The following is a 16,339-nucleotide window of genomic DNA, read 5'->3' as shown; positions in this document are numbered from 1 at the left end:
TGTATTATTCTATTAGTTCATTCTATAGATTTACTTTACAACCGATTCGAATATAATTTATACGTTTCACAGATTGCCTATAAGACGCTTTTATAAGATTCCTACTCTGAGGTAAATAGTATGGCCACGATTGGATGCACGATGTACGTAGTATTTTTGACTTCGTGGTGACACCTAGCGACAAAAATAAATCATCTTTTACACTTAAATGTCGAGTGAAAACTCTAAAAAAACATTTCCCTGATTTGATTATTTGGATTACTAACATAACGACATCAATACATATAATGGTACATCAAATTTTACAATTATGTACACGAACAATGAATTCAGTCTTCAACGTTATAATGGCTGCTCCATTTGTTACACTTCCTACATAAAGAGGCATACATTAAATGGCAAATTGAACAATACATACCTGTTTCAAGCAAAAGGTTCGCGTTCATTTATGTAAACCAACACAGATGCTGTTTCAGCACTCCACGTTGTATCTTCTGTCCCAACATAGGGGGAAAAAGGAGAGACCAAAAGTCCATTCAACCCACCTGCTTACTAAATACACGAGACAACGCACAAAAAAAGCAAAAAAGAACAAATAGTCAACGTGCACATAAAAAACGAAAGAAAAGAAAGTTTAGCTTACTCGTTTGGCATGATGAATTGAAAATCCGGATTCTGATAACTCCATGTTGTAGGTAGATATTAACGAATTACCATTTGACCCTAACATCAAAATATTAACAGTTGAGTTATTTTCTAGTTTGGCGGAATAAGATCATCGTTAACACATAATATCATAAATGCAAAATTACCTAATCGTATGTTAACCACTTAACAACGCTTGCTTTACAGTCATGAGAACTCTTTACAGTCATGAGAGAGTTAAAAGTAGGGTGGGAGAAAATGGGACACATATGCATTTTGTTTTCTTGTCCCATTGAAGAGTAAACAAAGAAAATTTAATGAATTATAAAACTAGATCTTTACGAATCCTACAGACCGTTGTTAATTGTTTAAAACACGATCAAGATTTACTATGGAGCAGGACGAAAAAATAGAAATAAAATATATTTTACCTTGACCCAGTTTACTATATCGTGTTATGTTATATATTTATCTATACCTAAATACCAAATGTCAATTTTTATTCGAGTACATGAGCTGTAAGAGAAGTGCCGTATATTTAAATTTAAACAAACTTTCATAGAACAACGTTTATAAACCGCTGCTTCCAGGCGTAAGGAAGTTTGTCTGAAAAATGTGTTTGTGGTGATAATGTTACCTTCTAATGCATGCGTTAAAATTGCCCTTGAAAGATCCTCTGTAATGCCGTTAAGTGCGTCAAAATCCGAGAGTTTAAAAACCCTTGTGTCGTTGTTCGTACCAGAAGCTATTTGCTGAAATATAATGATGTTTTATTTTAATATTGAACTAAGCTATAATTACACTAAGACAATATGCGAATAATTACTATGAACGGCACCGTATATAAGAATGGTTGGTCCGTCCACGGCCTACTAGAGATATCTCTAGTATAAGCCCTGGTCCGCCTACTACTATATAGCCCAGAGAATACGGGTTACATATGTGATGAGCTGGTAAGCGAGCAAGAAAAGTCAGAAACGAATCAGAATAGCGTCTTATAGCAACTGTTGTTGCCCCGCCATGCGAGGATAAATAATAAGTTATAGCCTACATTCAATAACTCCAGACAGCAGGTATTGCGTATCAGTTTCAAACCAAACTTGTTCTATTAAATTTATGTTGAGTTTCACGATGTTAAACAAGAAGGCTACCAGTTGATTAGAAGTCAATTAACTTACTCTCAATTCAGGTACATTGTATCTTCCCACACCGATGGCGAATGTTGTGATATTTAAACTTCTGACGTAATTTGCCGTTTCTGGTAGATTGCCACTATTCGACCTATAACAATACAATAAAAAATGTGAAGTAAAATTAAAAAAACTTCAAGAAAATCTCTACAGTTGGTAATTATTTAAACACGATTAGGAAATATGGGGTATTATACGTTCGATCGGCATTCACCTTACCCCACAAACCTTAATCATTGGATTGTTTCACAGAAAGCTGTTCGATTAAACATCATAAAAATCCCTTATATACACCGATGGTCTTTTAAACCTCTTTCAGAGGCGTGCGGCTATGTTTTTTTAATTCTGGAAATATTCTTTGTTTACTACCAAATGGAACAAGAAAGTAAATGAAAACATGTGCCATCTTACTCCATTCTACTAAAAATACCACATGTTTTCTTACTTTCCATCTGTCAACAATACAACCACTTTTTTGTTGTTGGGTTTATTATATCGCTTGGACTTTGCGAACTCTATAGCGGTAAGATTCAATGCATGAGATGTTGCTGTGACGCCATTTTTCAACCGCAATCTGTCGACGGAATTCTGCAATGGTAAAGATCGCCCATAATTAAACTTAAATAATTTTTTGAACATAAAAGTATGCACGAATAAATGTAGCTTGCTTTATTCTCGCGTGGCTGGAAAACGACATTTGTTGCAACACGGATGCTCTGTTCCCTATGGTTATAGGCTATATCCCCCCAGGCGTTTTCCCACCGGCGATTTCCCCCCTGGCTATTTTTACCCCGACTACTTCCCCGCCGTGACTATTCCCCCCGACTACTCCCCCCTGGGTTGGAGCAATTGCCGTTAAGTTTCTCACTCAAGTACACACATGCGCTACTATAGTAGCAGCGACATGCCTTGATTCCCAAAGCATCCGTGTTTGAAGCAGACGCGCTTATAACTGTGCCATGACGCATGTAGATTTTTGAACTTGGGTAACTATTAATGATATTGAGTTTTGATATATGGCCACGTACCTTAAACGCTGTTTCGTTACTCTGTACACCGAGTGGCACGACAACTTGAACATATGGTTGTTTCTCCAGTGGTCTAAAATAAATAAAATAAAATATAAACAGTAAAAACACCAAGCAACATAGATAGCAAACAGAAATGCTATTTATATTACTACCAATTTGGAAGATAAAAGAGAATAAACTACCACAAGATACTTAAAAAATAATTTTATTTCAATTTTTTTCCGAAGTACAATAAAGCACTTACAAAGATGCGAGGTAAGTTGAATATTGAACAATTCCTATTTGTGTTTCACCAACGTTCATTTTCTCCGAAACATTTTTTACCCAGTTTTTAATAATTTCAAAGTTGTCCGCTTTTACTGAGCTGGACCCATCAAGTACGAACATTAGATCTAATGTACTTCCACAACCTAAAGATGTTTAAACGGGGTGAATAAGCTGATACGTGGTCAATGAAAAAAACACTTTTTTACAAGATATAATGCTGCGGGGTAGGATGGGATACTGTAGGAATTTAAATCTCATATTTTCTGATTGTATTATAAACAATTAAAACCGGTCCATTACAGACGTGATGCTAGGGTTATATTCTTCTGTAAACATGCTTTGTGAAAATTGAATCAAGGCATATCCCATCTTACCCCAACCCAGTATATAGCCACATATACCGCTTTAAGTGTTCTTGTTGGAGAATTGCAATGAAGTGTTTAGATTCAAATGGATAACGAATGTTATTCTATAAGAACTCTACCCGCGAATATGAATTAAAGAAGTTTTTTCTTGGCGTGGGGAGAAACGACAATCGTTATAACACTGGTGCTCAGGTTTCATGCATCTCGTGCTCACAAAATTCGCACAGCCAGAATAGGACCACCGGGTTAGAAGAGTTTTCGTCAAAGTATCTTGTCCAAGCACGCATACGAAAAAAAAAACTATTCGTATAAACATACCGAGTTTCGCTGTTTCAGGGTCTTTCGTCCATCGGTTAGTTTGACGATTACGGTTATAACAATATCCCGGAGAGTAAATATTCCCCGAACCGCAGTTTTGCTGTTTCGTTGGTGAACACGCCTGAAATACAAGGAAAGTTGGTAAGCCAAATATGTAGTTATTTTAAGAAAACACGTATAGGTGAATGAATTAATATCTGAAACTTGTTTCATCCTTGGGTAACGGGTAATAACGGCAGTCGTTATATTACAGATGTTCTGTTACATACACGTTGTGCCCATACTTACGAGTAACCATGATGTGTGTGTAACTTTGTTGGCAATTATTTATGGAGATTTTGCCTGACAACTCTGAATTTAGGGCTAACAATTTTAACAACCTTTAAGAACCACTGGGTTGGAGCAATTGCCGTTAATAAGTGCCTTTCCCAAAAATACATACGCCCACAACGGTAGCCTTGACCCCGTAACCTCTAGGTCCAGGTTAAAAGGATGTGCGATACATGTTCCCTATATACACACTTCGTGCCAACTTAGTTGTTACCACGCACAAACTGCTTCATTATGCAGTACCATAATCTTTCCGGTTGGCGAAACATCCACGCTTAATCCGAAAGCGTCTCCCCTCTGGGCTCCTGGTGGGTTACGAGAGTTACACGCTGGTCTTGATGGTGGATTCGATGAAAATAAATTCGAAACTGGACATTCAAGCAAATCTCCCGTCGCTGTTAAATAAAAATGCCTATTTGTATTTTACACGCTGTTTAAATTTACGCACATTTTATGTACATAGTACTTCTGAATATGATGATGCATATATACAGTTGGCAGGACGTATTTTTAACAAATAACAACGCTCCTTTACAGTCGCGGAGTTACGGTTATACAATTCTGTAAATATTCTTTGTTTGCCAACAAATAGGGGAAGATAATGATAAAGAAAACATGTTTTATATTACACCAAAATACTATACAAGACGGGAAACAAGTGTCTTACTTTTGGTTGAGTCTCCAGTATTTTGTAAATGTGGTTCAGTTGGTGAAACAGATTTTGGTGCACCCACTGTGAAACTATAAGAAATATATAAAATATGATATAAGTTTAACGCTTGCATATCGTACATTAGCATATGACGACTGTTTACCACCATACATATAGTTTTGTAGGGGGAGATGGGACACCTTTAGCACATAATATAGAAATATCCTGATCGTGTTTTAAACCTATTAACTACGGTCTATGCCAGTCGTTACGATACGGTTCCTCAATGTTTTAAATGTTCTTTGTTTACTACCAAATGGGACGATAAAATGGAATAAAAATTTGTCCCATCTTTCCAACTATACATATTATTTAACTTTTAACCATATTTTCCACTTTATGAAACCCGATACCAAGCGTTACCAGAATAGAAACATTGTTAGCCGTCAAAATATAAGTATCGTGCTTTGACGTTTCATTTATCCACGTTAAACAGCATTTGTTGTCTTTTTTACACGAGGCACACTGTTCATGCCATAGAAAGGCGTATACAAGGTACATAATTTATTCATGCAGTTTATGGTTACTGTCACAACTCATGCTCACATACGTAATATGTTGCTATTTCCTTTGCACATGTTTGGTGCGTGTGAGCTTACGTAATTATCTACAACGATAATTACGTATCGGGGAAGTCGTGGAACGTAACATTCCCGCTGTTACGCATTTAAATGGTGCAGTTATCACGAAGTTATTTTGTTTGCGTCCTTCGTCGTGAAATTGTTTCGTATATAAGCGTATCGTAAGTCCATAAGAAACATGATTATACAAGGGTGAACTAAACTGAGTTGCGTGTTGTTGTAAGTAGAAGGAACAAGCATCACGACGTTAACTACGACGATTAACGGGACTAGCTTCGAGACACCCCTTCGATAGTTAATTCCAGCTAAACCACATCCATTACTCTTAAAAACATGACAGTTACCGTTCGTTGAACCAAAGTACCGGAAACTAAGCTTCCTTTAACGAAGTGATTAATCAACCAAACATTTCGCTTATGTAACGAATAGACGTTAAACTAAAGAACAAACTCTGTGTAATTTATGTACAGACTGCCGCAATATATTTTAAGGTTTTATCGAGTTGTCCTTTGTTTATATAGTTGGATGGGGAAAGATGGGACACCTTCATTCCATTTTCTCGTACATTTTGGTAGTAAACAAAGAACATTCAAAAAATTATAAAACCTTTTTCAAGCGACTTTTATAGACCGTTGTTAATTGTTTAAAACACGATCAGGATATTTATATGTTTTGTGGTAAAGGTGTCCCATCTTCCCCCACCCCACTATACATGTTAAAATCTTCTTAATGTAGGGTAAAATAGAATAACTTTGACGCATAATATTTCATATTTACTGATCGTATTTTTAGCAATTAACAACGTACGTACTGTCAGAGTCGTGAGACTGCGGGTATAGAATTCGTTGAATTTTGTTTGTTTGGGGTTTCGGCCTACTGCCGAACTAGACGACAAGATAAAATGTCCCATCTTATCTAAACCCCTTATATGTAATGTTGCTTTTATAATAACTTGTATATAGCATTAAGTTTAAGGGTAAAACATTTTGAGCGTTTAGTAAAGTTTTATGTGGTCGATCTATGACAACTATTTGTTTATTTACATCAAACACACGATCGCTTCGACAAATTACTGTTAACATCCGGACACGCAGCGCCATCAACACAAAATCATAGAACGATTATTGACACGTAAATAACAATATCAACAAAAAAATTGTCGACTCATGTTTGAACCAGTTTCCTAGTACCTCTGGTTCCTATTAAGACCAAAAGGTTGCGAGTTCGACGCTTGGCTAATACACTTTTGCTATGTGTCTGATTTCCACTGTACAGCTAACTTTAACAGCTACAATCAAGCATTCATATCTCTTAGCCAATGATTTAAATAATTTAGTTGTGCGGAAAATGATAAAACAATGGCTTATCGGAAGCATTTATATCACAATGAACGTACATGTAAAACTGATGTAATGTATAAAATCTCGGTAATGCAAATTTGAAAGTAATATAACAATACCACATTCACTAACCTTAAATTGTTACCGGTTTTTCTCAGAGCAAAGTCATATCCAAAATACGAAGGAGGCGTTCCAGATGGTAAACTACTTGTTGTTGAGTTGGACGAAGTCACGAGAGGTGAGAACACGAAGCGTAACGTCCGGGTATTAGTTTCCACATTGAAACCTTTAACAAAAATCGTAAAGAGTGTGCACCAACAGAACATATATACTAGTTTCACATTTGTCAATCGCATGTCGTTATATTTTATATCTATAACCAAAAAAAATATTAGAATAAATCACTTATTTAAATTAAACTGAACCTACACCACTTCTTAGGTGTCTGTTTGTCTTTAACAAAGTGTGCGGCCAAAGCTTGGCTGAGAACTGTTGGATCTTAGTCGTGGTTTGACTGGTTATCCTTATTACTAAATTAAGCATCGCTAAATTTTGCGGTGACGTAACAGTCTCATAATTTAGTTGTCTCGCTAGAAAACTGTAAAATTTTGTCTCGCTTACCTTAAAAGGTTCTAATGGATTTGTATTCAAATTTTTCATGTTTGGTCTGTATTTAATATTTAAATTGTTGTTATAACTTCGCCAATCAGCATTGTAAAAATATATACGGTAAAGTGGGTAAAGGTGGGAAATCCTTTCTATTTTCTTGTCCCATTTGGTAGTAAACAAATAACATTCAAAGAATTATAAAACTGTATCCTCACAACTCCCACAGACCATTGTTAATTGTTTAAAAAACTATAAGGATAATTGGATATTATGTGCTAAAGGTGTCCCATCTTCCCTCATCCTACCATATCTGTAGACTTCGAAACATTTGTTTGATTTGTCGTAGCGGAATAAACCACGTTTTTAGTTCCCTAACTTAAAGATTCAACGCAACGGTAATATACCATGATTCATTACTTTCCTACAGTTGTTTTTTAACACAAAAATATTTTGATCTTACCTGACGTATTTTGAGTGCGGAATCGAACATGTCAGTTTTCTTTAGTTTTCCTTCTTTTCCGGTGGAACAACAAAAACAAGACAAACACAAACAACAAGAACAACAAATAAGTGGATAAGAAAAATGACCAGCTTACCGTACTATAATGAGTTGAGAAACCATATTGCGCGAAGTTTAAACTGTTGGTTAGAGACGATTCGTTTCCATTTGAACCTATGTTTAATTTAAACCTTTATCTAAGCATTCGTTTTTAAAATGTAGTAGGGTGGAGGGACGGGACAGTTTAGGCACATATGTTCCAAATATTCAGATCGTGTTTTAAACAATTAACAACGGTCAATGGAAGTCATGAGAATACGTTTTTTTATAATTATTTGAACGTTCTTTGTTTACTACCATATCGGACAAAAAATAGATTGAAAAAGTGTCCCGTCTCCCCCACCCTACTATATATACGTGCGTTGCAGGGCGACGACAGTCGTTATAACACGGGTGTTCTGTTTCGTATACATCACTCGTGCTCTAAACATTGTACCACGGCGCCGGATTTTAAAAAAATGTACGCAAGGTTAAGTGAACAAGTCGTATAGCGTGGCCTGCTTAGTTTTAAATGATATGACTAACCCCGGACAAGCGAAACTATAAAACTGTCTTGGAAACTCCATTGAGAACGTGATTTCAGATCATTTTTGTCCAGCGCCGTGGCAAAGCGGTTAGCGCGCCTGCTTCTAGCTGAGAGGTAAAGGGTTCAAGCCTCGTCGCGGCTACTATTGTGGGTGTATGTGTCCTTGGGCAAGACACTTAACGGCAATTGCTTCAACCCAGTGCTCACTAATGGATTGTCCAAATTATCAACCATACACAAAAAAAAGAAAAAAATATATTTACCCAAAAAGTAACATACAAGGTATAAGCTGGCACGAGGTGTATGAACATCCGTGTTATAACGACTATCGTTTTCCGGCCATGTGAGCATAAAGTAAGCTACATTCCTTCAATCTTTCATCATAGATTCGCTTGCACAATTGTGCAATAAACGCAAAATGACTATACCTCACCTTCTAATGTTAGAACAAAAATTTGGTTGTTCAATTCCTGCACGATTTCATCAAGACCTTCAAAATCGGTGAAAAACACGCGTTTGTTGGACGAAGTTCCAGTGGCAATAATCTTAGAACAAAAAAATGACATTGGTACTGTAGAATCCGACATACGTGAGATGTAATTCTGGAAACACGTCCGTATATGATTAGCAGTGTTCTGGATTGTTCTACTTCTAAAAGCTCGCGGTGGCGGTATAGCAACAATAATTATATACGTTTTGCTTTTGTTCTGTGTCTTTTTGATATAGTATATAGGGTAGGACAAGTCGCGACCCGTGGTAAAGCGGGACTTTTAATAAAATGTCCCAGTAGCATTCTTAGGGTTCAACAAAGTGCGCGGCAAAGGCGGTTACTGTTGTTGAAAAATAAAGTTCAGTGTTGAACGAATACAACATTTTGGTTTTCTAGGTAATCAAATTCAAACACAATAAATGGGAGATAATAAATAAACTTTTTTTAAAATATACACTTTATATCATTATTATCAATTCCCGTTTTTACAAGCTAATTTGTATTTATAACTGTTCCGTTTTGCCCTGTGTGTTTTTGAATCGCTAAAACTACATCACCTGGTGTGCTTTTGGGAATCGCTAAGTAACTCCTCATATATTGAAGTGTTGTCAGAGTGTTGTCAAATAATAAATGTATGATATAACTAGTTCGTAGTATCACCCCAAAACCCGTCATAGAGTCTTACCCAACCCAACTGCATGCGATGATTAACCATTTCGACAAACCATTAGTGACAACTATATAGAAACAGTATAGAGAGAACAGTTACGTGTCCGGTCTATAAGGAAACAGACATTAAGCATTTGTGATTAACATTGAGCGGAGACGAATATAAATTATAAATAGGTTGTTTTAGAATTACTTCTACGAAAAGAACAAATGCATCTACCCTGAGTTCGTTAATATCTGCTGTCCCAACACCAATAGCAAACGTAGTAATGTTGAGACTTCGTGCATAGTCTGCGCTTGCCTTCAAGTACGGGAAATCAGTGGATCTGTAACATAGCTTGTATTTTTAACATGCTGAATGATGCATGTAGTTTTTTTTTTAGTTTGTCAAATCTGCATAATTTACATAAAGAAACTATTATTTGTCCCTTCAATTATGGTGGCTAATCGATAAAACACCTTCGTACAAAGGAGTATGGTGTAGCCCTTGCGTTACTCTGTTTATTAAGGTAAACAATAAATGTAAATATGTTATCTGTAAGCCTGTTTTCACAACTGTTGTTTTGTCGCTGTATCCGGTCGTTTTGTTTAAATCTTTAAATCTTCGCTACCATAATAGAAGAGACAAACAAAGTTATTATTATTATTAAATGAACCAACTCTGGTCTAAATTTTTAGTACATGACACCCCGTGTCGTTTTAATTTGTCCACAGAAAATAAAAGTAAAAGAAAGAACAAATACAGGGGTTAGCGATAATATCCAAACTCAAAAGATATGTTATGGCTATATCTAACTTACTTTCCGTCGGTCAGTAAAACGATAACTTTTCGTGTATTTTGATCTGACCATCGAGGTGACTTTTGAAAATCTCTCACGGTTTTGTTCAAGGCATGAGCAGTGTAGGTGGAGAAACGATGATATTCGATATTTTGTAATTGCTCCTGTAGAGCACGTATATTAGGGTGGGGAAAACAGGACACATTTAGCACACATTGTCCAGCAATCCCGGTCGTATTTTAAACAATATGCAACGGTTTGTGAAAGCCGAGAGAAAACGATTTTATATTTCTTTGAATGTTACCAAATTGGAACGAAAAAATAGAATAAATGTGACTGTACACAGTATTCGGAATTCGTCCGTTTTGTTTGTTTCGTCTGGATTTCGCTGCCGCATGCGGAACTCGGTAATGGGTTTGCATACGACTTCGCAAGCGAATTCGCATGCCGGATACTGTGTGGTACAGCCACCTTTAAAAGGTGTCTCATCTTCCCCCACCCTACCATTTAGTTCTTACGATTGTGATTGTAATAGAATTAGAATACAACCTATATACTAATAGACAGCAGAACAAAGTACGAAAAAAATAATTACGTTGAATTTCTTGTGTGACGTGATGCTACCAAGCGGTATTTCGGTCTTAATGTAAACCTGCACCTCGTCAGACGACGGCCTGTTGAATGCATGAAATACTTGTTACGTTGAATGTTATAGTACTTTGTTTCATTTTAGCGTGTTCGCTAATAATATTAAATTTATTTGTATCTTCAATTGTAACATTTCCCCGCAATAATGCATCCGTGGCATAAAGCAGGGTGGGGTAAGATGGCTGTCGTTAGCAAATAAGATCTCATCATTACCTGGTCGTATTTTTTACAACAAGACAAGCCCTTAAGGATACAGTTATTTATATTTCTATAAATATTCCTTGTTTACTACCAAATGGGACGAAGCAATAGAACGAACACCCCAACCTACTATATGTGGTAATTCTTAAAGCGAGCACGAGGGGTGTATAAAACAGAGCATTTTGTAACATATAGGGTTGCCACGTAAAGATAAAAGTTACACCCCTTTTTATTTGTTTAATAAGGTGGTGTGGCAAATATGGGACATTTTTTCATTTAAATTTTTAGCCTGATTTGGTAGTAAACATAGAACATTCAAAGAACTATAAAACCGTATCCTCACGACTTCCATATAGACCGCTGTTAATTGTTTAAAACACTATCAAGATTTTTGGATAATATGTGCTTAAGGTACCCCATCTTACACCACAGTACTATAATTCTTAACCGAGCAGTTAGGTGTACGCGTTTTGTAACACATAAGGTTGCCACGCAGGTATAAAAGTTACATTCCCTAATTTATTTGTTTAAAAGACATAGAATAACAAAAAAACTCACAAGTTATCGTAGTAGTGAGAATACTGAATAACTCCAATATGTGTGGTATCATCATTTATGTTGAAACTACTTGCCACTTGACTTGTCCAGCTCTTAACGATTTGAAAGTTCGAAATATTCACAGATTCCGAACCATCAAGAACAAATATTAAATCAAGATAAATCGGAGGACATTCTGTGAATAAGATATATTAATACAAGCAAAGGAAGTCAGCGTATAGTAGGGCGGGGAATATGGGACACATTTTCTTTCTATTTTCTCGTCGTATTTAGTAGTAAACAAAGAACCTTCAAAGAATTATAAAACGGTATTCTCATGAATCTTATTTAAAACACGATCCGGATTATTGGGTATTATATGCTAAATATGTATCGTCTTCCCCCATTCTACTATATGTAATATAGTTTTGTGGTTATAAGAATACCGTGTTATAATTGTTTGAATGTATAGTATCCATTGTTTCCTATCTTACCCCACCCTATAAAATACCGCATTTATCTACTAGGTATTAGCCATTTACCATGTATGCAACTTCGTGAGTGATTATTATTTTTTATTGTTTTTATTTTTTAATGTTATGGAAAATTGAGCTACTGCGTTAAAAAGTGAGCAACTGGGCTTTTAAGCGTCTTGACATGGGACATGCTTGGTCATAAATGCGTCACCAAGCCTTTTCAGTACCTTGTCACGGTGCTGGGCGAGTTTACAACACTAGGTAATGTAAATCATTAACATTAGGTAAAGTAAATCATACACAAAGTTGAAAAGTATGGTAACTAGTAGGCACACGAGGATAAAAAAATGGTGCCAATATTACGTGTTAGACTGCGATGCGATTTCGCGGCACCGCTCGCAAGAAGGACTTAAATGGGCTTTCCGGGTGTTGGAGTAATGGGCCAAATCTGGCCTAAATCCCAGGTCCTTGACAAGGACCTCACCCATAAAAAAAATTAAAAAAAAAATAAAAACAATTTTTTTCCCCAAATCTGGCCTAAATCCCAGGTCCTTGACCAAATCTGGCCTAAATCCCAGGTCCTTGACAAGGACCTCACCCATAAAAAAATTTAAAAAAAATTAAAAACAATTTTTTTCCGTAACTTACTATTTTCAACCGTTTTTCCGTCTTGTGCCCATTCGTTGTCGTAATGTTGGTAACAGTATCCAGGCATAAAAACTTCGGATGCACAGCATTGTACTTTTGTTGGTGAACACGACTGTAAGTATAACACATATTAGAGTGGGGGGAGGTGGGACACCCTTTCATTTATTCAAAGAACAGGGTAAGGAAAGATGGGACACCTTTTCATTGATTTAAAGAATTGGGTGAGGGAAGATAGGACACCTTTCAACATTCAAAGAATTATATAACCGTATCTTTACGACTTTGTTTTAAACTATTAACAACGGTCTATGGAAGTTGTGGGGATACGGTTTATAACTCTTTAAATGTTTTTTGTTTACTAACAAAAGTAATTTCTTCTACAAAAAAAAGTAATTTCGTCTACAAAATTTATTACAAAAATCTTAAAATCGCAACATACATTTATTTATACCTCTATGACATTTCAGAACAAAAAAACATGCGTTGCTAGTGGCCAATGTTAAAGCATACAACTACTGCAGGTAATCGGTAAAATGCTTTTTGTTTAAATTTTTAAAAACAAATTAATAAAAAAAGGAAAAAAACTTACCAATAGTTTACCAGTTGGCGAAACATCCACGCTTAATCCGAAAGCGTCTCCCCTCTGGGCTCCTGGTGGGTTACGAGAGTTACACGCTGGTCTTGATGGTGGATTCGATGAAAATAAATTCGAAACTGGACATTCAAGTAAATCTCCCGTCGCTGAATTAATGAATGAAATTTATTTCGTTTTCTCGGTTACGATAACGAGAGACAGGAAAGTTAATAAAAGCCAAAACGTTGTTAAAACACGCTTATTAATAAAAAAGGAAAGAAAGAATGCTTTGGATAAAAGTCGTGACCGTTACACCCTACAGACAATACAATGTAAACTATAAATAAACAACACTTACTTTAACATATTAATGTATGTTAATATCTCATTTTGTTTTTCTTTTTTTTATAATTTCTTAAAACTCAAAGGTTCCAGCATTTCAGTATGTCGTTTAATATTTATAAAACACCAGCCAAAGAGTTTAAAATTGTATCCTCACGACTCCCATGGACCGCTGTTAATTGTTTAAAACACGATTCAAATATTTTAAATATACTACGTGCCACTCTATACTATAAAAATATATTATAACATCAGATATTTCACCTGCGAACACAGAAGCACACGATTCACTTAACTTCGAACTTTTTAGTTGTTTTGGTGCTCCAACAACAATACTAAAATAAATAAAAAATAGTCAAATCATTATTTAAACTAAATTTAATTTTTCACGTAATACAAATAGCGTGTTTAAACGGCATTAATTTTAAATTGCACCACGCTATTATCCTATATTAAATTTCCTGTATTTTATCACCTATTATGCTTACACAAATGAAACATTATAATAAAAACCTGATATATAAGACTTTTTATTGAAAAAAACTTTATTCTTTACGGTGGCTATGATTTAAAAATAGTTTAAACAAAAAAGGGTACAGCGACAAAACAACAGTTGATAAAACACGCTTACACTTAAAAACATATTTACATCTAGTTTAAAGAATTTAAGCGTGGTCGCTCCCTACAACTGTACCTCGAGTGGGTTCCATTCTCAAATATTTTAAAGTTTAATCCGAAATATGAAGGCCCGCTTGAAGATGTTTGCATCGGTTGTTTCAAATAACGAAGTAAATGTAACTCACTTGCAATATTGAAAGACACCACGTTTACAAAACACAAGCCAATGATAGTTAATAAAAATAGCATAGTTTGAATTATACCTATATGATGACGATGCAAAGTCATAAACAAATCAAGCATGTGAATAGATATAGTAGGGTGGGGTAAGATGAGACAAGTTTTATTCTTCTTTCTTGAACTATTTGTTAGTAAACAAATAAATCCAGATCACATAATCGTGACCCCGCGATTCTAAAATAGGTTTGTTAATCGTTTGAACCACGACCATAAAGGGATTTAGGGGCTAACGGCATCCTATCTTACCCCACACTGCTATACATAGTTTTATAAAGACAAAAAACATTCATCTATGCTGTATAATCTTTCCTGTGGCTGTTACATTAATATTAAAATTAGACTTCCTTTAATAAAGGCGAAAAGCAGAACACATTTTAGCCAAGTGAATTCATACAATTCCACTACATTCGACTGAATGCTCTTTACTTCCCATGGACATGAAGCGCTTAGACATCCAGTCCTATTGTTAACAAACGGAAAGTGTAAGCTAAGACGTTCCCACGAGAAGCAGCTATAGTTTTGCATGGGAACGGCTTCCATACAATTGCAGGCATTACTAATAATTAATATTAGGATATCAACCAAAGTTATCTGCCATAATGGATACTTCCATGACTAGGGATTCTTTACATGGTATAGGTCTATAGTAACTGGTTGGTTAAATACAGGTTCAATACGAGTATCATAACTTTACTATACGACAATATACTTTAATTTTCTCAAAAAAAACTCGTTTTTAGAAACATTGCATATTTTTACATATGGTTTTGCTATTTCTTATCAATATATTGACATGACGGCTGTGCTACTGCTAATCTAGCTATAATGTGTAAAACACCACAAACCGTCAGTTAAACAAAAAAATGATTACAATTATCTTCTTATAAAATCCGACCAGTCCGTACTCAAGCTATAACGCAGAACTGAGAAATTAAAGTGAGAAAGCAATCGGAGACAAATACAATTACTCGCGGCAAGCTCCGCAGTCCGCATTCAAGAAAACTGATAACACGACGACGAGAATGAAAATAAGAAAGATAACAAAAAATGTATTTCTTGACTGTTTTTTTTTTTACTTTCCAACCGGTCATGACCAACGTCACGTCAGAAAACGGCGATGATGCCGCTATTTTAGATCGTTGAGCGTGAATTGCCCATACAAATGCATGGTCGGTGTGTTTTTATTTGCTGCTTGTAAGCGATAGTTTGTTTTATAATATGATATCTGAGAGTTTATGTGGAGTAATTTTTTTCGTCTCGTCTTTTCCACTTTGTAGTTGTGTTGCCAAACTTTTATGGGGATTGTTTTTAATTCAATAATTTAAACCTCAGGTGGTATTCATACACTTCGTGTCAGCTTAATCGTTAAAATTGTGGGTAAATATTTTTAGACGTATTTTTGGAAGTGTACGGCTTATAATTATACAGAGCAATTATACAGAGCAGCATCGAGCCATTAATAAGTAAGCTCCCGGCTACACGCGCGTGAACCACTTTGCCACGGCCGTGCATTTTCAATGATAGTAGTTGAACTAAATGGCCTGACTTTGTGTACTGTGATAAAATCCTTTGTAATATTCGAAGACGTATCTGCATAACACAGACTAATTTAAATTGTAGCTGGTGTAATTCAATAGTTGCATT

General features: G+C 35.6%; 2 protein-coding genes across 2 annotated transcripts; both read right to left on the bottom strand.

The window, feature by feature from the left end:
- Positions 1-634: 634 nt before the first annotated feature.
- Positions 635-4,931, bottom strand: LOC149730918 (integrin alpha-1-like). The gene is made up of 9 exons (XM_089885526.1): positions 4,814-4,931; positions 4,390-4,541; positions 3,817-3,937; positions 3,111-3,276; positions 2,864-2,936; positions 2,281-2,423; positions 1,824-1,926; positions 1,283-1,397; positions 635-723 (listed from the first exon to the last, which is right to left on the bottom strand). The coding sequence occupies exons 1-9, from the start codon at positions 4,929-4,931 to the stop codon at positions 635-637; spliced, it is 1,080 nt and encodes a 359-aa protein (XP_089741652.1).
- Positions 4,932-6,970: 2,039 nt separating this feature from the next.
- On the bottom strand, positions 6,971-15,227 carry LOC149730917 (matrilin-1-like). The gene is made up of 10 exons (XM_089885206.1): positions 14,532-15,227; positions 14,102-14,172; positions 13,511-13,662; positions 12,922-13,033; positions 11,819-11,993; positions 11,007-11,085; positions 10,433-10,575; positions 9,853-9,958; positions 8,907-9,018; positions 6,971-8,061 (listed from the first exon to the last, which is right to left on the bottom strand). Exons 1-10 carry the CDS (start codon positions 14,756-14,758, stop codon positions 7,880-7,882), a joined length of 1,359 nt encoding a protein of 452 aa, XP_089741332.1. The 5' UTR covers positions 14,759-15,227; the 3' UTR covers positions 6,971-7,879.
- Positions 15,228-16,339: the final 1,112 nt, after the last annotated feature.

This window comes from Ciona robusta, chromosome 9 (assembly GCF_009617815.1).
Source record: "Ciona robusta chromosome 9, ASM961781v2".
NCBI lineage: Eukaryota > Metazoa > Chordata > Ascidiacea > Phlebobranchia > Cionidae > Ciona > Ciona robusta.
This window is presented reverse-complemented; position numbering and strand designations above follow the sequence as displayed.